Source organism: Centroberyx affinis, unplaced genomic scaffold (assembly GCF_046629955.1).
Source record: "Centroberyx affinis isolate AG114_WGS23_722 - 3 ecotype Tasmania unplaced genomic scaffold, CSIRO-AGI_Caff_v1 ptg000900l_1, whole genome shotgun sequence".
Taxonomy (NCBI): domain Eukaryota; kingdom Metazoa; phylum Chordata; class Actinopteri; order Beryciformes; family Berycidae; genus Centroberyx; species Centroberyx affinis.
In genome coordinates this window covers 3,017-25,053 of record NW_027279486.1, presented here as the reverse complement: position 1 = coordinate 25,053, position 22,037 = coordinate 3,017, and the positions used below count along the sequence as shown (strand labels likewise).

General features: G+C 45.2%; 1 protein-coding gene across 1 annotated transcript; it reads left to right on the top strand.

Moving 5' to 3' along the window:
• Positions 1 to 431: 431 nt before the first annotated feature.
• srrm3 (serine/arginine repetitive matrix 3) lies at positions 432 to 20,881 on the top strand (the record flags this gene model as incomplete). The annotated part of the gene is made up of 9 exons (XM_071521621.1): positions 432 to 715; positions 8,914 to 9,015; positions 14,942 to 15,046; positions 15,643 to 15,723; positions 16,264 to 16,332; positions 18,671 to 18,706; positions 18,954 to 19,004; positions 19,614 to 19,721; positions 20,716 to 20,881. Coding segments are annotated over exons 1-9 (1,002 nt in total), but the record flags the coding sequence as incomplete, so codon positions are not given.
• Positions 20,882 to 22,037: the final 1,156 nt, after the last annotated feature.

Below are 22,037 nucleotides of genomic sequence, written 5' to 3'. Positions count from 1 at the left end.
GTTATGTATTTGAACCAGAATTTAATTTTATAAAAATTTGATTTGCTTTCAGTTGGCAGCTTTTTTGCCTTCTCTTAGACAAGTGGTTGTCAAATTGGGGTCCAGGGACCGCAAGGTGTCCTTTATGGGGTTGTAGACCGTCCCCAGCAAAATGAGGAATAGTTTCATTTCACTATAATTGAATTCACTCGAAACTATCCTAATTAGAGAATGCATAAGAATGACTATTTACTAAAATATTTCCATATGAGGGTTCCATGGACAAAATCTTATGGAACTGGGTTCTGTTGCCTAATGTGTGGGAGTCTGTGACATGAAAACAATAACATGAAATGAGAACCCTTGTCTTAGACTGCCAAAATCCACTGGCCTTCCTAGTGTTAAGCTAGCCTCTCTCTTTGTCATTTCCATCTTCGCAGAGTGCAGCAACCATGTACGATGAGGCGAGGGTGCCCTCCCCTAAGGACGGTGCAAACGGGGTGCCCCAGCCGGCGGTCCCGGGGGCGGGGCCAGCCACAGGACCGGGAGGGCCGGTGCCGACCCCAGTCCTACGACCTAAAGCTGAGGACGGACAACAGGAGGAGGAAGAGGAGGAGGAGCCCAAAGCAGAGCCTGTCTTGGTGAAAAAGCCACACAGAGAGATCTTGGACCATGAGAGGAAGAGGAGGGTAGAGCTCAAGTGTATGGAGCTCCAAGAGATGATGGAGGAGCAGGGGTAAGTGGATGGGATCAGCAAATAACACAAAAAAACAAGCTAAATGTGCACTGAATAAATGTTGTTTCAACAAGCGTGTAAGTACTCCAGCTGCATTGGGTATTTGATGTCAAGTGACATTAGCGTTTTCAGAGATACACTCATTTTTTAAATTTTTTTTGACAATTCTGTGGGTTGGAGTGCAAGACATGAAAGCATTCTCTGTGTAGTAGAGAACTTGACATTGGCAGGTACCTGCAGGGAGGCTGAGTACCCAAACATTACATAAAAAATCTGATACCTGCCAAAAGTCATATTCATCGCATTATGGGGAAAGGAGAAAAACAAGCCCCTGCAGAAGAAGCTAGTAAACGTAAGATCGTAATAAATAGTGCATGATCTATGGCGTCGTCGCATGTTTGCAGCCAACTCTTGAACTCTGTTTCGATGGCGTTGTCCTCCAGTAATGGTTGTTAGGGCGAGGTTGCCATAGAGACAGCCAATGAAGGAGATAGCCCTGCCTCATTAGCATGCTCCATCTCCTCCGGCGCTAAGTGAGGGAGAGCTCAGCGTGTGCTAATGCAATGGCCATGGAAATTTGCCGTAGTGACTGGAGACGGCTCTAATCCTCCTAGTTTCACAATCTCAGGGCTTCTCTGGGGCTGATCCGCGCGCACACACACGCTCTCCGATGCTCGACTAACCGCGGCTCGCAGACAAACTCCAGGCTAGCTGTGACGGTAATTAATGACGAGCTCCGTGACCTTGTGTCGGCGCGGTGCAAACACACTTCCCCACCGAGACCTCGTGAGGTTTTACTCATCACATTTGTCATGTACGTAGAAAGGCCTAATAATCCCTGCCAGATTAGAGAGAGGGACTTTGATTGAATAAGGGCAAAGTCATTAGTGCTTTTTGGTTAAGTTTATTATTCTATAATAATTATTATGTTACTGTGTCTAACATTAAGCAGATAAGCAGGATGTTGAAACACAAATCTTGGACTCAGGGCTCTGCGGTGCAAAATATATGGGACCATTCAGAAAATTGTAATCAATGTCAATGCAAATTGAGGCCAATGATTTATCTTCATTGCAGTCTGTGCTGCCTGTAACTCATCTTTTTTCTTTTATCTGTCATCATCCTGAAATCACCAATACGTGTTCCAAGGAGCTAAGGGGTCATTTTGAGCAAGCTTTCAAGCCTGTCACTACTGTTGCTGTGATGGACTATCAGATGAATCCTGCAGTTAGCAGCAGTGGTGCTTGTATTTGTACCATAAGAGAAGCATGGCCAGTAGTCTTGCCAAACCATATTTGTCTTTGGTTTAACTGAATCTTTATGGTGACTACAGAAAGTAGCTGTAGACAGCCTGGCAGATTTCTTCCACTTTTCCACCACAAGCCAACATCCCAACTGTCAACTTATGGGTGATGTGCCCTTTGTCAGTAAGGTTAGATAAGAGAGATGAGTGGCATAGTACACTCTTGAATGTCAACATTTAAATGTCAACAAGCTTGGTTTGATATAAACTGCTCTGTCCAAAATGACTGGCTGGAATTCAAAGCCTGTGGAAATCAAAAACCTGTTTTTCAGATTTCTGAAACAATATCTCTATTTTTATCTCTATTTTTTTAAGCATCCTCTCTCCAGCTGATCAGTTTAGCCCACTATGATCTCACCAAGCCTCCATCACCACATTTCCCCCTGCTGATCTTCCCATTTCAGGGTGGGGAGATAAATTAAGTCAGCACTCCTGTGGGGGGTTTGAGTAAGGGGGGGATGCATTATCATATGTCTCTGTCTGGAGCCCCCATTTCTTCCACCCATTTTTCCATCGCTCAATACCTCCCTCCTTCCCCAAGCAAGGCTGGGCTTGTCAGGCAGTGGGGCCTCATTAGGGCTGCGGGGTAATGGTGGAGCTAGGACAGATTGATGTGGCTGAAAGGGAACTGCTGGACTTTAAAAAAAAAAAAAAAAAAAAAAAAGAGGGGCACCGCTGCCATCTGTCAAGGTCCTCTCCTCTTCTCTGCTCATCTCCTGGCTTGGAGTAGAGCTACTTGCTCCTGGTTTAAGAGCAATGTAAAAGAGTCATAATGTGTAGTGGAGCAGTGTAGTGGCAGCCAGCAGCTTGGCTAATGATGACAGAATACATGGAGACCAGACAGTCGTGCTGACTGGCTGTGTTCAGTCGTCAGACTGCACAGGCCAGGCTGGCGGACAGTTGAACTCGAAGGACAGTGACCACTCAGTCGAGTGTTAAAGCTCTGGATGGACTCAAGTCATCTTGTTAAGTTATAATAAAAAGAGAATCTCATTTGCCAGCTTGGCTAAGCACAGCCTCCCTTGCCCCTCCAATTTCTAATGTGCCTCTTTAAATGAGAGAGTGCGTGTGCATGTGTGCAGGATTAAGGGATAGAGAGAGGGATGAAACAGAGGGATAGAAGGGAGAGCTATGCCAGGCATTAGACACAATTAAAATGGTGGCTGGAGTCTGTTCTCATCTGCTGTGGATTTAAGCCAGTAGGCTCAGCCTCCGCGTCACCCCCCGGTCCCCATCCTGACTGAGGCCGTGGTGAAGGATTAGGCTGAGGGGCAGGTTGGACGCCTGCCCCATTCTCTAACCCCGCCAGCAGTGCGCTCCCCTCCTCCCTGCACACATAGCCCCTGATCCAGCACCCGCCTTCCTCCCCTCCAGGGCTAAGACCAGGATAAATAGTCTGTCATGAGTGATGGCCTCACCCTGGGAGCCAATTAGAGGAGCTCAGCAATTAAAGGAGTCTGTTCATTTAGCTATCCAAGGCCTGGCAGCATCCCCCCCCATTTATTGGCACTTCGGGGTGCTCCGCCTCTGCAGGGAAAGCTGCCCTTTTATGTACATTAGGTGGGTTGGAGGTTGCGTACACCAGGCCATTTATACACGACTAGGAGCTCATCTGTCTGGAACAGCATGAGGGCTTTCAATGGCTGCCATGCGGTCGTTCAGGATGAAACTGGCTCGCCAGCTTGCAGACATGATCTATTGGAAAGTAGTTCTTGTATAGTGTAATGATGCAGGAGGAGATGCTGTATGTACTGAATGTTCCAACAAATGGCGAGCTTTTTAGTGCCTAGTGTGGAGCTAGTTTGGCTACTTAATGATAATGTTGCTCAGTGACTGATGCCGAGCTGAGGGACTGCTCTGTGTGCAAGGGTCCAGACTCTACTTCGGGGGTGTTTTTCCACGCTAATTGAGCCATAATGATTGTGCATGACTTGAACCCCTATGGAGAGTCAGAGCCTTTTTTTCAGCTCTCTAATGAGCTCTCTTCACAGGGCCTCACTCTCTCGCTCAGTTCAAACTGCAGGCTGCTGGGGTTGTCTTTACACACATCAACACTGTGTAAGCCCATGCACGCTGCATGCACACAAACACACATACACACACACACAAACACACATACACACACAAACACACACACAGATTGGGTTTAGAGAGTCACCGAGAGGCCACGTAGACAACAATGTAGGTGCCAGGACTTGCTCATGCATACAAGTAAGTATACGTACATCAATGGGAAAGAACATTTGAAATAAGAGGCAGCAGAAGATAATTTACTCTGCCTGCTTCGCCAAGCAGAAAAATAAGGTGTGTGTGTGTGCGCAGGGGGATAATAAATACCTTTTGTTTTAAGGAGGAGTAGAGAAGAGTAGACTGGCACAAACAACAAGACACATCACAACGTTGGGCTTCATACCTGGAGCAGTCAGAACATGCTAAAGTAAGACAGAAAGGAAAAGATTTATGATTGTGGCTGAGAGCTAAATTTCCCATGTGTTGACTGCTACTGTTGTATGTTTGCTTTAGTAACATCCACAGTGAAGCTCTTTGAATTGAGAGAGAGTTGTGATGTGAGCAGCTAGGATCCGATGAAGAGAGAAGCACTCAGAGCCACTCAGGCCAGAGCAAAAACTGCCTCTGTTCTGATGGAGGTTTTCCTGCCAGCCAAAGCCTGTGTCATAAGACACAGGCTATAAGCCTATGTCCTAAGACGGAAAATTGGAGGGGAAGCCTCTCAGGGAGAATGACCCATTTTATGCATTGTCACCAGGCCAATATAATAGGTCTACGCTGGACAAAACAGCCTCAAATGCTGTCGTTACAGGAGGTCTGACAGAAGATGAGCAATCAAAGAGAGGCAACAGCAGATTGTGCTCCTCCATCCATTGATCTGCTTACACTGTGGGGAAGGTGAAAAGTATGGCTTTGTGTGTAGCGAGAGAAATGTATTCTTTCTTCCTTTCTCTCTCTCTCTGTCTGGTACTATCTAGTATCTGTTATCTAACCAGAAAATCTATGACTGAAGAGTGCATCAATTGAAAATCCTCTCCACTTGAGAGTTAAACCATTTCACCGTGGCGCTCTGCAGGTCGTTTTAATTTGGTCCCTGAAATAGAAATGTGGGGGCTTTTTTTGCCTTCCCATGTTCCCAGAGCCATTCAATCTTACTAACTACATTGGCATCACTTTGACACTGAACTCTTTGCGGTGGGATTGATGGCTGCAGCGTTTCATAGGTGTGCAACAGTGCCTGGGGACGACTTGTGGAAAAGGCTCCTCAGACATCAAACACAGAGACAATGCTGGCAGTCAGCAGGAGTGCGCACTCTCACACGCACACACACACACACACGCGCCCCACACATCGTCACGGCCCCATCAAATCGATGACTATCAGCGTAAGGATGGTCTCTGGGCCACAACTATTCATTTCCAAGGATTGTGAGTTAATGGGGGGAATCTGTGGGTGCTCGGAGCTGTCTAATTACTCCAATCAGGTTCTTTAATCGTGGTGATTTTTCATGGCGGGGGTGGCGGGGAGCCCCTCTCTCTGATCGATGTTCCCTGTCCCTCTCCGCCCCACTCACTGGGACTCCGCATGCTGCAGGCAATGGGCCTGCCTAAATGGCCTTCATTTGGCTCCACTTGGCTGACTCTAGCCTCTGAACAGTCCCACCTCATACACATACACACTCTCTCACACACACACAAAATACACACGTGTCATACTCAGTTTAACATTCATTTTAATTTGAATACAAATTCCCCCAGCCTTGCTAAAGACTGACCGCTCCAATCAGCGGTCTGTGCTGTGCCATCAGGAGCGGCGTCAGCGCAGGGTAAAGCAGATGGCGTGTTGGGTAGAAAACAGCAACCTTTACAGCTGCAAGAAGTGCTAATTAAATGTGCAGATGAGAGATGTGATGTTTCACTGTGCTCTGCCTAACAGCCTCTGACAAACATTCAATAAGAGGCCATTTATGCATATCGATCCTGAGCTTAGATGGATTTGTTTTTTGTGCTAACTTCTCTTCAACGCAACTCAAAAAGCTGTCTATCATTAGAGAATGATTTTTTTAGTGTCTTACATAAACATGGGCTCCTTTGTTTAAGTCCTGTTTCAGATGCTATTCTTCCCAATATGAACTGAATTAAACTGACACTCTTTGTGTCCATAGTTGTTCCCTGTAGCTAAACCTGTCTAACATTCACTAAGGTCCTGCAGTCATTCAGGTGCTGTGGGGATCTTCTGGCCCTCAGCCCATAAACCCCAGGCCCTTTGTTAAAGAAGGCCCACCACTGGGCATACACCCACTGCCTTTGGTTAGCAAGGTAGACCAATCAAAAAGAATTGAACTGTGCGGCGCTTTATGTCAGTAGACTTTGCCGAGCTACAGAACCCAGCAAGCGAGTGGCAGGGCGGTGAGAGAAGGTGAAGAGGAGGAGGAGATTCTCCGGGTGGCGTGTCAACAGAAGCTCTAGCTCCAGGTTATGACCCCTCTTTTCTGTCTTTAGCCGGACTGTCAGCGGAAACAGCCCCAGGCGCTAACATCCTCACCATCATCAGCACAGTGTGAAGCAGAGAGCCCTACAGCCCGGCATCTGTTTGTGCATAGAGCAGAGTGTCTATTCGGAGCCCTCTCACCTCTTTGCCTATTGTGCAGCCCTCTCAGATCCAGGCCGGACAGCTGAAAGCGTGTAGGGACCGCTATAGGGTCGTACAGATGCACAGAGCAGCTAACGTATGGTGATGGGTCCTGCTCCATGCATGGAAAGCCATGAATATAAAGTGTGTGTTTGTGGCCTCTATTGTGCTGAGTTGACAGCTGCTGGGCTGAGAGATTGCTGTACAGCAGGACCTGATGGTGCTGTCACACCGGCTTGCTCCTGCTTCTGTCGTGCCATCTTCCAACAACATCGCCTCTCCCTCACACTTCTCCTAATCTCATTCTCCGTGCCGTCGGTGCGCTGATAGCACCCGGCTCGGAATACATGGAATCAGCCGCTATGTTTAATCTGAGAAAGGCAAACACTCCTCACACTAATGCCATTCCCACACTGAAATGAGCCGCTGGTTAATTTATGAGCCGGCTCATAGAATTTGTCCTGCCATGACTGGCAATTAAGAGAGAGAGAAAGAGAATCTGTTGTCGAGCGAGAGTGCATGTTTCAGCACTGACTGGTGGACAGCTCCCCAGTACTTTGTGTTCCCTCAATGGCAAGTGGAGCTCACATTACAGCTGTAATCACTTACTAAATAGGAAAATATCACATGAGCTGAAACACGAACACAAAGACCCGTAATGATTTCCTCTTTGATGGGTTCTAAGGCTATATTACATGTATTATTATTATATATTATTGATTTTCTATGAATGCAGGTCAGCTAAGTTTTCCATTGTGGGATAATTAAGGTTTCTGTATCTAAATCTGAGCCATTCTGTCACATCCTGGACATCCTTCACATATCCATTGTTGTTGTTTTTTGTATTTTTTGAGTTTGACACATACATTATGTCATGAATAGTATTGGTCTGAAGCCAGTCGAACACTGTGATATCTGGCTCCTGGCCACACTTTCACAGCTTCACTTCATCCTCCCTCCCTCCCTCCATCCCTCCCTCCTCCCCCCCTCCTTTTCTCTCTTCTCTGTCTCTCTCTCTGACTCTCTGTAGCTCATTACAGCTTATCACAGCTAGAACAGAATGTGAAGATGATGTGAATATATCGGAAGGTCAACTCAGTGTACGGTGCATTGAAAAGGCCATGTACTGTCAGTGGTTCAAGGATTCACGATGAAGCCATTCTTGCTGCAAACAGATTTCCAGCTGTATGAGAATCATATGAGAATCAGCAGAACAGAACAGGACAGAAGTTGCTTTATTCTCTCTCTCTTGTTGTATTCAACCCAGAGTCCTCCTGTGTGCAAGGTTGTTCGGACAGGCTGGTTGTTTTGTTGCTGTCCTCCACACAGAGCTGTCACCACTCCTGGATGGCCAGCCTGCGGTCAGGGGCTGCTACTTGTGGGAGAATGTAGCCCAAAACTGTAGGCTTATAACATTTTACTGTGTTTAAAGTCATTATGTGCTGCACCAAGTAAAGTCATAATGAAATAAAAGCATATTTGTTCTTTTCAGTGTTGTAGCAGTTTAAGCTTATATCTACTGTTGCATTCATTGAAAGCCACACAATCAAAACAATCAAAAATCAAAACAGAAAAAGCCAGATATTCATTTACTTTCATTCACTCATTTAGAAAATAGGAATGTGCTATACAGTAGGTCTAAAATGTGACACAGTGTTTTCTTTCATATGCCACTGCAGTAGTCCACAGTGTTCTGTCTGTCTCAGCTCGTCGGACAGCTCCTGATGCTGCCCCGTAGTTACTCTCAGTGAGTTGTGTTGCTCGCCTGCGGAATAAAACATGACATCCAGACAGGGCCTGAACAAGGGACCCGCCGGGCGCGCAGGAGATCGACACGGCGAGTCATCAGAATATACATCACTTTGTCGCGTGTAAATTAGGTCAGGGCGCGGCGAGAGGACAGCCTTCGCCATTTGTTCGGACTCTATCCTGCCCGCGTGACGGTAGGGGACGACACGGCTCCTACGCGAGCATCTGGCAGTTATGACAGATGACAATTAGCCACGGCTGCAGCGCTGCGTTCTCCACGAGCCGCTGGTCCTGTTCTCCGTGTCTTCATCGGCCTGTTTGGCCTCAGCACAATCGTCGGTAATCACTGAGATGTCTTCACCCTTGTCTGCTCGCTACTCAGCCAAGTAATCAAAACCCCAGTTTATTAATGAGTGTGTGTGTGTGTGTGTGTGTGTGTGTGTGTGTGTGTGTGTGTACCTCCACTAACCGCCTTCTCTGTTGTGTCTCCATATCCATCCTTAGGTACACAGAGGAGGAGATTCGACAGAAAGTGAGCACATTCAGACAGATGCTGATGGACAAAGAGGGGGTTATCACCAGAGAGGGCTCGCACACACAACCAATGTAAGTTACATCAATCATCAGTGTGTGTGTCTGTGTGTGTATGTGTGTGTGCGTGTGTATGTGTGCGTGTGTGTGTGTGCCCGACTGCCTGCCTGTCTCTTTCATTGTCAGTGTTTTTCTGTCATTCACCTTCACTCTTTTCCATTCTCTCCTTTCTCTCTCTCACACACTCACACACACACACACACAAATACATGTACAATCATACACTCTTCCTCTTCATCTTCCTCTCTGTATTCAGCAGATAGTCCTCTATATTAGGCCCAAAGCAGGCACATCCTTTTGTTTTTCACTTGATGTATTAGGGATTCAAAGAGGTTTGTGTCCTTGATGTTAAATTAATTGCAAAATGAATACAAATGCCTAATAATAAATGAACACTATATAACTAGGCAGCAATAAATATCAAATGCAAGTATAAATTGATTTTAAAAGAGGTTATGAAAAATAAATAGTCTGCCAGCTTAATGTCTTCAGGCAGTCCATTCCAAAGCATAGGGGCCCTAATTGCAAAAGTACAATGAATTTTAGTTTTCATCCTAGTTTTCGACCAGTAACGCCTCTTCCTGAATACGCGAGGCACAGTTTAACCCAGACGCTTTGAAAATAATCAGTGGCATTTTAAAATCAATTCTAAACTCTGCTGGGAGCCGATGTAATGAGGCAAAGATTGGCGTGATAATTGTCATTTTGTTTAGTTGGAAGCCTGGCGCTAGCTCTCTGCACTAGGCGGGAGGGAGAGAACAGACTGAGTTGCAGGAGTGGAAAAGAAATAAATCCTTGGTGAAACTTTGTCCAGATCATCAAAAGCCACTCACCCACACAAAGGCCACTGCTTTAGCCATCAGAACCAGGAGAAACAGCGACAGCAGGGTGTAGGAGTGGGAGCCCCCCTCCCTGAGCCAGTCCATCATAGTCTTATGTGTGAATGATGGAGTGAAGCGGAGTGGCGGTGGCGATGTGACCTGCTGTCTGTGAACTAATGACTGGTAATGACTCTGATGCTTCCTGTCACACAGGCTAGACTAATGATTCTCTCTTCCCCTGCACCTCACCCAGTGTCTGACATTTAACTAGACCACACTGAAATGATAAGGGGAGGGAGGGATGGAACGAGGGCCAGCGACGGGGATGAATACACGGAAAGATAGCGTGAGAACCGGTGTGACAGAAAGGGAAGATCGAAGATACAGAGAGAGAAGGGGGAGGCGGGGGGGGGTTGTTTGTTTGTTTTTTTGCTATTTGCATTAGTTCACTTACTTTCAAGGGTACTTTTGGGGGCGAGTCAATTTGGAGTGGCAGAGCTTGCCTCAAATTCTGCAACATTCCCTCTCGAGTAAGGCCTTGGTGTGGAAAATTGAAGAGGGTTGTAATTTGCAGAGTTGTTACCCCCCCTCACCACGTACCCACACCCTTAAACACACACTCAAACACACACACAAACACACACAGACCTCTATCTGAAGTAATTAGGGCCCCTTTGCTCAGAATGTTGACTTTACAAGTGAAGTGCCTGGATCTGAAGCACTAGCAAGTTATATCGAGCTGTGGCCGGCATTAATCAGCTTGAATAAAAGATGCCCTCTGAGCGAAAAATCTCCCAGTTGTGCAACCTGACACGCAGGTGGCTGAATAAATATAGAAATTGTATTTGTAAATGAAAACAACTCTAGAAGGACGCTATCACTTCCATCATTTCTTTCAGCCACGCACTGTTTAAATGGCAGCGGTAAAGTGAAGGTGAACTAGTAAGCTGTAAGCTTATGTTTAGATTAGTTAAGATTTATTGTAATGTGTAATCATAAATTCACTGTCTTTTCCTCCATGCAATTATAGCTAACGTAAACCCACTGACTGTTAACTAATTTATTATGTTGTTGGGGGTGTTGAATGAAATTAATCAATCTTTTGCCGAATGGATTTTCTTGACTGAAAATGGAAACAAACAACAAAGATAATGAAAGATGGCAACACTTAGCCTGAACTCCAACATGCAGCTGTTATGAGGCTGTTTTTCAGATGTTATGAATATGTTGTAAACTGGAGATCTTATATAGTGTCAGTGAAAAAGAACCATACAGTCTCACACATTTCTTTCATCTGAATGCAGCCTGCTATAGACCCATCACTTAATTAGGTGACCAGTGGTAGTTTGTCTATGCCACTTTTTCATTGCCAATACTGGTTCTGAATACCCAATTGTACCAATCCACGCAGACTTAATTATCTTTTATAACTAGATTTTGCTTCTGTTTCAATACCAGCCCAAGTATGATGGTTTTGACTCTGAAGAGTGAGGAATCCTTTGTATACAAAAGCATTTCGGCCATCTAAAGTGGTCTGAAACACCGTTTTCTGATGGAATGTTTAGCAAAATTGACCTAAATACGTTTCTACAATTAATGTTTGTGAGTGTTTTTATATAATTCGAAGATAGAAAATGATGATGTGAAGTGCTTTCAAATATAGGAATAGCAACATAAGTGAATCATTTCAAACTTCTTATTTTACTAAGTTTAAGTTTAACTACTGTTTCACATAAAGGTTTTGCAGCAGTGGAAGTGGAATATTTGAAATCAAGTTTGCGCCATGTTTGGCTTAATCAGTTCATGTCAGTGAATCAGATCACATAAAAAGGTCCTCATTGGTTGATGGCCAGTTTTTTTATGGTCTGCTCCATATCAATGCATTAGACTGGTGCATTCCCATTCAAGTTTAATGCTTAAGCATAGGTATATGTTACATTTTAGGGAAACATTTGAAAATGTAACACATTTTACATTAAAGCTATTACATTTCTGGAAGCACACTTTAATAAATGTTTGAATCTGAAAAAGAAAGAATTTACTGTCTACTTACTCAGTGAGTGTGCACTTTTAGCGAGTGGACAGGTTCCACATAGTTTCACAAAAGTACATACTAAAATAATGACATAAAAATGAACTTGAATTAAAATGTAAAATGAAAAGAAAGGGGGGGTAGGCTCCATCATGATCTCAGCTATACTGCTGCCTGTGTGTTTGCTCAGTTGGGAGGTTTTACTCAGAGGCCATCTTTTCCGCAGGGACTAGCTCTATTGACAGGCCAGGCCCCACAGCCGCAGCTTAATACTCTTACACACTAGCAATAAACAGCCAGCAGTAAGCATGGCTGTGCCAGCTCATAACTCTGTTTACCGATGTCCCACATTGATTTCCTACAGAATGGATGGGAACGGAGAGAGAGAGAGAGAGAGAAAGAATGCGGTGTGTAAAGCCTCTCCGAGCGGTCCGGGCTTAAACATCTTGGCTGTCCGATCAGAGCAGGATCAATGTGGAAACTGACCCTGGGCTTCCCTATCCATTCACTGAGAAACTGCTGGAGACCAACATTTCTTCATTATGAAGCAGAAACATCTTTCATTTCAACACAAAACTGATGTGTTATTCTTTGTTGTCGGACGCGTATCGAGTTAGAATGCATCCAAGACGTCGTTTTCCCCGCAGGATTACGGAATTGATCTGCTGAGCTCTGCTCTATCTCATCTTAAATTTCCAGCCTGATCAATCTTTCATCTTACTATGGCCGCCATAAAGCAGCTAGCTTTACCCCCACCCTCATACTGAAGAGCACTCAGCCCGACCTCCACCTACCCGCCTCCAGAATAACAAACTATAACTCTTTGCGGCAATAGAAATATATCCGGCCCTTCGCTGGCAGAGTGGCTGTCTGGGCAGGGGATATGAATGAGCTGCACTGCTTTGTGCTGCAGCCCTGAGGAGAGCCGTGGCCACAGTCCATCACTGCCAGGTCCCAGGGACAGTGGCTGAATTAGTGAGCCTCTTGCCTCACCAGGCCGCCATTAGGCACAGAGACACTCACTCATCTGCCTAACAGGGATGCTGTCTTGATCACGACCGGGCCGGGCAGATGTCTCCAACATATTGGAGCCTGTCATCAATTAAGAGTCAGAGACAGGGTGGGGAATTAGTTGATTTATCACTAATGACTCAGCATTGGGGGCACAAGATAGTTTTGATTGTTGGTAATTGCTCTATTTGGCCGTGTGCTTCATTTACGCACCTAATGTATACAGAGATGCTAATCATAGGCAAAAAGGCACAAAGACTGGAAGCATTGAGATTTTACATTTAAGTTTATCCAACACATGTCTCATCATCCAGTGACTTTTCTTTTTACTTTAGAAACTAAATACAGTACAGCTTTTGCAATTTTCTCTACAGTACAGAAAATCCCCCCTAATTGTGCCAGAACAATGTGCCACAGGGCATCGGTACCTCAAGCGTAAATGTGTCTCCCTCTCCTCCTCCAGCTCGCTGTTCATCAATTAAACGGCCCTCAAATGGTAAAGTGAGTGCCATCGACTTGCTGTGTATGATTTATTTGAAATGCCATCTAGCCTATATTCACTCATAGACAGAGTTTCCAACTCTATTAAGATGCCAACTCTGATCTGAACCCTCTGTCTCACCCACGCTGCCTAAAGTTGTTTACTTCTATCCTCAATTGATTCTGCTTTCTGAGACTGTTGTTGTTGTTCAAGCTACTTCTTGAAATGATTTCATGGCTGAAAATTAACATGCATGTTTATTCATTGGACTGTGTGTCTGTGAGTGTGTATGTGGGCACGCACACGTGTGTGTTTGCGCGGCCTTCTGTGCATGTGTATATGTGTGTGCGGAAAAGGCTATCAGTGTGAAGTGAGGTTATTTTGCTGGTACTTGGCATCCCTGCTGTGCCCAGTGGTGCTCAGCCAATTAAGGGCTCTGTTGCCCGTCTCTTCCTAACAAACAGACAGGCCCGGCCCTGTTCAAGCCACTACACACTCCTCTTCCAGATACTTCACACCACTTGCTACGAACACAGACCTCCTTTCCTGCTTCCCTCCCTCTCTCTCTCTTTCTTCACCACCCCTCCTTTCCCTCTTGATCTGAAGAAACGAGGTAAAATTCCCCCTGATCGTGCGCCCCTGTTGTGTTTGATCTCCTCCTTTACTAGAGAAGCACTATCCTTTCCTTTTATAGCTATTCAGTCCTTTGTCGCTTTACTCCTTTCGTCTGACTACTCCTGCCCGTTTTCATCTCTCTCTTACTAATGGAGGCTGCCTGCATAGTCACGGAGGTTATGTCTCTGTCATCATTGCTCCAATCCCAGTAATCTCTACATATGCTTCCATATGCTATGTCACTATGTACACCGTAGAAAGCCCAGAGCGTGACTTACTACGGTTGTAACTATTCCAGGCTGTGACAGGGACAGACAGAGACGGAACTGCGCGAGTCTAAATAATCAGTGTGGCGTGTTTTCCTCGGTTTCTTCCCCCCGCGTGGCATCAGCAAGGTCAGATCCGGTTGGATGGGAGGAGGGCACATGCGAGGGAAGGGAATAGAGGGGAAGGAAGGGAGGATTAGGGAGGAGGGTGCTGCCATCTGTCTGTGTGTGTGTGTGTGTGTGTGTGTGTGTGTGTGTGTGAGAAAGAAGGGGGAAGATATGGATCCCATGAGCTGTTGAGATGTAAGAGTGTGAGAGTAGATGATATTCTGACAACTGGTTTTATGAACGATTGAAAATGCCTGTATCCAGCCTCAGTCACATAGAGGCATCCGTGTTAAGTCTGTGCCATATATACTGTAGGCTTGGATCAAATGGTATTTTCATATACTTCATGTTTTTTTTTCACCCACATTATGTGCCAGATGGGTGGGTGGAGCTACATACTTTATGGCATTACAATGAGGGTGAAAAGGTTTAGACTGTCACTATGAAGTCTCTTATGAGAATTATTTGCAAATAGTCTTTGACCATGCATATACAGTGTGTTATTACTCCTCCTACTCATAATACATACATACATACATACATACATACTGTATATATATACATACTTTATTTTTGCCCATTTGACCCTTGACCCTTGTGCATTCAGGGTCAACCACCTGCACTATGAGCATGACGACAAATACGAAGGTGACCCAGAGTTGGTCGGCTATGAGGAAGGAGACTATGACCAGTATTACCACAGTGAGCACAGGTAACACACACACACGCACAAACACACATGTATACACACACACACACACACACACTGGTGATGACAGCCTCTTGCTTCTCGAGTGGTAAATCGAATCAGCCATCCATTTTGCTCCTTCGCATGGCCTTTGGATGTTTCTTTTGATAATATCTATAAAGAATAACCTGGTTTAGAGGTTTAGAGTGCTCTTCAAACCCACTAGCTAAGCTCACGCCGCTCAGTATTCAGCATGCTCCCGGAGACACGCGCTCATTATTATTTATGTTTGAAAACCCAATATACAAGAGGTCAATTAGATTGTGTTTTCCTCGTGTGTCAGTTCCCAGAAAAGATTAAACGTATGCGTGATCTCCTTGAAGCGATTTCCTGTTTTGTATGAGCGCATATTGCGGGTTATGGCAGAGCAAATAGAGGAAATGAGAAAATAGATTTGTGGTGTTGATATGTGGTTTTCCTTGTTATCGGCACGGCAGCAAATAACTATAATCATGATTTTATTCTTTGGAGTGAAGATTATTCCAATAACAAGCCCTTGCAATTTATTTCTGCCTCTCTCTCTCTCTCCCTCTCTTTCTCTCTGTCTCCGGCCAATTCAGAGTGAAGAGGAAATCAAGCAGCTCTCCATCCCCTCGTCCAAAGAAGAGGAAGAAGAAGAAATCTGGCCGCCGAAGGAGTCGGTGAGTGGAAGTGGCTTGTACTGATGAAGTGGTCTGATTTTTCTCCCTTTTCTTTCCTCGTTGACAGAATAATTATGCTGTGGTTTTTGTTGTGGTTTAATTGGAAATTCCAATTATTTTCCCGTGAACGTTGCGAGCGTGCCATCAGATATTGCAATTGTGGAGAGAGAGAGAGAGAGGAATCCTGTTAGGAGTGATTAGGAGAGCGTTGCAGGCATGTCTTCCTTTTTATTCTTTTGACGAGGTCAGCGAAAGGAGAGTGAGGGAGAGAATGAGAGAGAGAGGAAAAAGTAAAGTGGTGCTGCAGCCAGGAAAGAGAAGAGAAAGGCAGAGAGGTGAATAGAGCTGCAGACAAAGAGATCCTCGGTGAAGAAAATCAGCTGATCTACTGTAGTATTCGCCAACAATGAGCCCCTTTGAGGTGTAATGCAATATAACGCAATAATGTGTGAGAAGCCAAATCTTAGAGGCGTGCTGAGGCTCAGTTCGCAATCGGGCCATGAGAAATTTCTCTCTCTCTCTCTCCCCCTCCATCCATAGGTTTGACAGCTCCTCACCCACTCGCAGAGAGAAGAAGAAGAAGAGTGGGAAGAAACACAAGCGAGACAGGTGAGCGGATGTGTGTATGTACAGCGTGTGTGTGCCATCAGAGACGCGTCGTTACGAGACAGACTCCGAGTCTTTAAGGGTTTGACATCAGTCGTCCTCAGAATGCAGAGATAGAGTCACAGTTTGTTGACGTGTCGTTTATCTGAAATATAAAGAGTGCACAGTGATGCAATGAAGGCCTCACGGATGCGTCATCATATTCTACAGAGCAACCTTCACACTGATAGGGAAATAGAGGCACTGTGAGGGGTATATTAAAAAATATCACCCCTCTCCTTTCATTACGGATGGTATTTAATACTTCTCCCCGAAATAATGTTGCTTACATTTCCCTGTTGTCTTTCTTCGCCTCTTGTGCCAACAATGCAATAATCATAGCGTAAGTGCAGAATGAGAACGAAAGAAAGAGGGGGATAAGAGAGAGAGAAAGAGGCAGAAGATGAGAGAGAGAGAGCTCATCAACAAATACCTCTGCAGTGCCTAGGGATATCATAAAGACAATAAGCAATTGTAAAGAGTGCACTCCTCCTCCAACTCCTCTCTCTCTCTCAGTCTGACTGGGGGGGGAGCGGGGCGAGATGTGTTCCTCTAATAACTGGGCCTGTACGGGGGCGCGCAATACAAGAAAAATGAGCCTCTCACCAAATTGCTGAGCATCACTGCACTGGCCCCGCTCTCGTTTCCCGCCTCCCATCCATCCACGCGTACCCAAGTCTGCCTCGCCCTCTCCCCCTGGTCCCCACCTCTCTCTCCCATCCTCAGATAACTCCAAAGCTGCTCTGCATTGCAGGTATTGTTGATGTATGAATAATGTATAGACAAGGCAAAGGGGAGAAACAGCGTGCGGGGGTTCCTCCCCAGAGACAGGAGCCGGCCTGCCTTGATGCTAGACTCCTTTGGAGGCACACAGTAGGAGGGGGCGGAGATTACTGCGATCCAATACAGCACAATCCATACCGTTGGCTGTTTATAATACGCAGCTCGCTTTACATAATAGCTCCGGGTTGGGCTCGTGCCCATTTGAATCCATATTCATCTTCCGTGGGGCCATATACTATCCATCTGTCCTTGCGGTAGCAGGTTAGGTGAGGGATTTAACTGTGACCACAGTGTTAGGGGAGGCGGTGTGTGTGAGAGAGAGGAGAGGGGGAGAATAATGAGCTCTCCAGAACAAGGCTCCCCAGTTGATTCCCTCCAGTGGGGAAACAGGGGCTGCTACTGGTGCCACAGCACTAAGTCACATATCAGCCATATACATTACCTTGACAGCTTTATTACCCCTCTCTCACTGAGCCATGGCAAATCAACACAGCCGCCGCTCCCTCCCTCCCTCCCTCCCTCCCACTCCGCCGCATGTTGTAGGTGTGTAGAATAGCAGCGGAGAGATGTAGGGCTCTTTAGGAAAATAGCAACAACTCTCAGAGACCAGTCTGACTAATCACCATGGAAACTGCAATGAGGGTAAAAGTGATGTGGAGGTGATGTGTCAATCCGACGCTGAGGACCGAGGAATGGCCATCCTCCCCCTCATTATGTTCAATACACGGTTAAAGGGGAATGCCGCTGAATTTCAGTGCTAAACGTTTAGAGTTCCTCATTTGTAAGAAGGAGCAGTGTCTAGAAAACCAATTGGAAAGCCGGCGGTGAGAGCACCCCAGGGAAATCTTTGCAAATATGGATACGTTTGTTTCAGATTGGTTGGCACTGAGCGTGTTCACATGTACATCATTAATAGTGTGATACTGAAATATTGCCACATGAAAATCCTGTTCACAGTAACCTGAACATACTCATATTCTGACCATGAGAAGCCGAAGTGTAATAGCTGTGATATGCAGACATTAGCAGGGCTACTGAAGCATGTTAATACCTTATCCTATTTACCACTGGCTTTCTGTTTTTGTAATATTTGAAAGGTTCTGTTTATTTATGTGTAGAGGGATATTTGTGATCGGATGGATATAAACATCTTATCCCAAATATGACCTTAATAAGAGCTATCATCAGGAATACTGTGTAGCTAAACACACTCACTGCTATAAAATGAAGCTCATTTGAGTGGGAAAGCTCACACACATTCAGTGACTGTGTTTTTTTTTCCTCCGCGTCCATATTCATTGGAGGTGCTCCATGGCGCGTGGCTCGATGACAACACAGATTAGAGTCTTGGTTCGGCGGTGTGTAGCATCGGGGGAGATTTGTTTATGTTTACAAATATCCCGGTCCAGAGGAATAGCATATATGAATTCTTAAATTGAGTATAACGGCGTGTCGCGCTCTCACGATAACATCATAATAACGGCTGTGGTGTGGTGTTTTTTTTTTTTTATCTTTGTAGATCCGCATCTGGTTCTAGGAGAAAGAGGAGATACAGGTGTGTATGAAACAGAAAATATCATAACTGGACCGCCACTGTAAACAGCATTGTCCATTGTTCTGTACGTCAAGGCATTATGCTGTAAATTAGTTTACTTATGTAAGTCTGCATTATTGCTTGAAGTCATTTCTGCTCATGGATTGCAGTGAGTAATGCACTGAGCTGTATTTGCAATGGGAATGTATATTTTCAGTGCTTTCTTGTACAACAGGTTTCATTATCTTACTTGTGGCGTTTGTTTCAGATCGGGCAGCCCAAAGAACAAACACAAAGACAAGAACAAACAGAAAAAGAGGTAAGACACACACACGCTGCTTTTCCCATTTAGAATCACCTCCCTGCTCCATCAAAATGAGGCTCTCCCTGATAATACCCTTTACATGTTAGCGTCGAGTTGACAAGAAGTCATTTTCTTCCTCACACTGTAAGAAAAGATAACATATTTGCAAATTGGTTATGAGTAATAGTTGAGGCGCATATACAGCATGCAGGGAGAATGTGTTCAGCACAGCCAGTCCTCTGCACAGAGGGAAATAAACAGTGAACAATAGTCTCAGTCTACAACAATGGGTACAACTGCAATCACGTTCAGTCTCTCATAAATTTATATTGGTATTTTACACCCATTATCTCCGGCTCAGACTCACATAGAATACAAAACAATGTAAAGCACTGAGTGCGTCTTGTGACTTCAAACACAATTTCCATCCTATACATTGCACCCTGTCTTGATTAGAATATATATTGAAACTGTTTGGCAGTGCATGAAGTGTTTTACATATCATGGGAATACATATTGACTACTGAGCTCATCGTGGTGTGTGTGCTGGTCTTGTGTTCGTACATACACATGGAATTTGTGTGTGTGTGTGTGTGTGTGTGTATGTGCGTGTCCATCCAACAGGTCCCCCGGTGAGTCCCCCAGCAGGCGGTCTCAGCGTCGAGGCAGCTGCTGTAGCTCCCGTAGCGCCTCGCTGTCCTCCACCCGCAGCACCTCCAAGTCTCCAGCCAGGTACACACTTCTCCACACACACATTTCATAAATACATGCACGCATACACCAAGCCGTGTCACACACAGTGATATTTCTCTCCTGAATATAGAGCAGTTGCTGTGGTGACTGTCAGTCTCTCCCCGCAATCATTTATTCTCGATCCTCGGGGGATAGATTAGGATACAAATGGAGCTCCTCAGCACGTCTTATAATAACCCCCATTAAACGCCTGTGATTTTCCACCCTGCACGATTTGAGCTCAGTGCAAAAAATATCCATCTTAGCAAGTCATTTAATATAGTGTTGCGTCTTAAAATAACGTATTTTTGTTAAAAGACATGAATATATCTGCCAATGGGTTGAGATAATTTCACCTGTTTCTGATGCACATCAACTCGTTTCAAGACATTTCTGGAATCCAGCATCATTTTACTGATACCTCATTCTGTCTTTTTTAAAGATACTGACACGTGTTTCCAGAAAATTCCTTAAATGAGTTGAACTGCATTGGAAACAAGTGAAATTGTCTTGCCACGTTGGGAGAATCTTTCACTTGTTTTGAGATAAATGAGATTATAAAAGGGCAATAAGTTAGATTTTTACTGCCCCATAGCACAAAATGACCATCATGTCTGTGGAGGGTTGATAAGGTTATTGTTCATACCAGTGACTCAACAATTACTTTGCCAGGTGCTGAGATTTCTGGCTTTCAAAACTCACTTTCCAGCGCATACTGGAACAAAAATGCCCCGCCCATTGGACTTACAAGACACACCAATCATTTGTGTCAACTGCAGGCCACCGTAGCTCAAGGGGGGCAGGCGGGGTGAGAGGAGTCGGGGGTGGCAGTTCTTAGTGGTCACCAACAAAGGTCAATAGGAGTCATAGATGACTTAATGCCCCCTTTACGTCTGGAAAGTGGGACTAAACGGCTTGTTAGGATGGACTTTGCTCTCCTTGGGGAAGTGGGGTTCCTGTGGTTTTGTTAAGCGTGTCTCTCTGCTCCCTCCAGACTGAACTCCAAGCACAAGACAGACGGACACAAGGCGTCCAGCACCTCGCTGTCCCCGGGCCCCAACAGTCCCACCACATGGCACAACGGGCACCACAGCCAGCGCAGCCGCAACGGCAAGGCGGGCAGACTCAACCACGCCGCCGAGGGCGAGAAAGGGCACGATGTATGTAATCTCCTCTATTTTGCCCCCCCCCCCCCCCTCCCTAGCTCCCCCCAAACCCCCCACCCACCCCAACGGTATCTGCCACAGTTTCCTCAGATGAACTTGAGTTTTATCTTACTCTTTTTGTGTTGGTTGACATGAATTCTCCTCTTCTTTGATTTTGGTATTAAAAGATTTCTCTCTTTTTTTTTCTTTTTTTTGTGGTTATTCTTAGTTTGTAGGCCAGTTTTGTTTTGTTTTTTTAATTGTTGACGTGTAAAAGGCACTCTTGTCCTGTGTAACACTTACTGCTGCTGCTGCTTTGTTTCTGGCTCTCTTTGACTCCTCTGCCATCTTGTTTTTTTGTTGTTGTTGTTGTTTTCTGGTAACAGAGGGAGGGAGCAAAGGGAAGAAGGTTCTAGTGTTTCTATCGAGGACAGGTCCTCTGAGTCACAGCACAGCATTAGCATGCCATATGTAGCCTCCAATGAAAATATGAGCAGCACAGGCACGCAATGTTTCCAAATGAACGGGCAACAAAATCTGTTGTTTCTTCCCAGCGGTTGCCTGCTAAGGCATGAGTCAAAAAATTCACAGTCAGTTGAGCCAGGGACAGGTATGACTACTTCAAACATTTGCTTCCCCCTCAAAGGTCCTCGTACGCGAAGAAATATCAAAAAGTGAGACGCATGAAAAATCCTTATTAGAATTTATTAGGCATGAGAACTTCTAAGTTATCCTGCAGATAAGTCTTAATTAGCAGAATGTTGCCAGAGTCAGGATCAGACTTTTGATAGTGCTTTAAAGTGATAGCAATCTGCGATACCACCTTGAACTGACTAATCCAATTAGCAGATGCAAAGGTATCAGTCTTGATCCCAGCATACCAAAATGTACCAGAACAAAAAGTGCACAGGAAGTTACAAAGTGCAGTTTAGTATTGTTAGAGTGGCAGCTCTTCCAGGCGTCAGCTGTATCTGCTGATGTGACCTTTGTTACAGGACTGTGCTGAACTGCTCTGCCTCCACATCATGCCCCAGAATACGGCCTTTTAGCGGCGCAGGCATTATGCACGGAGCTCTATTCTTAAAACAGTGAAGCATACTGGGATTTCCATTGCCAAAGTTGACTAAAAACACAATATGAAGACGACAGTTCCCGCTTCACAGTGAAGCTT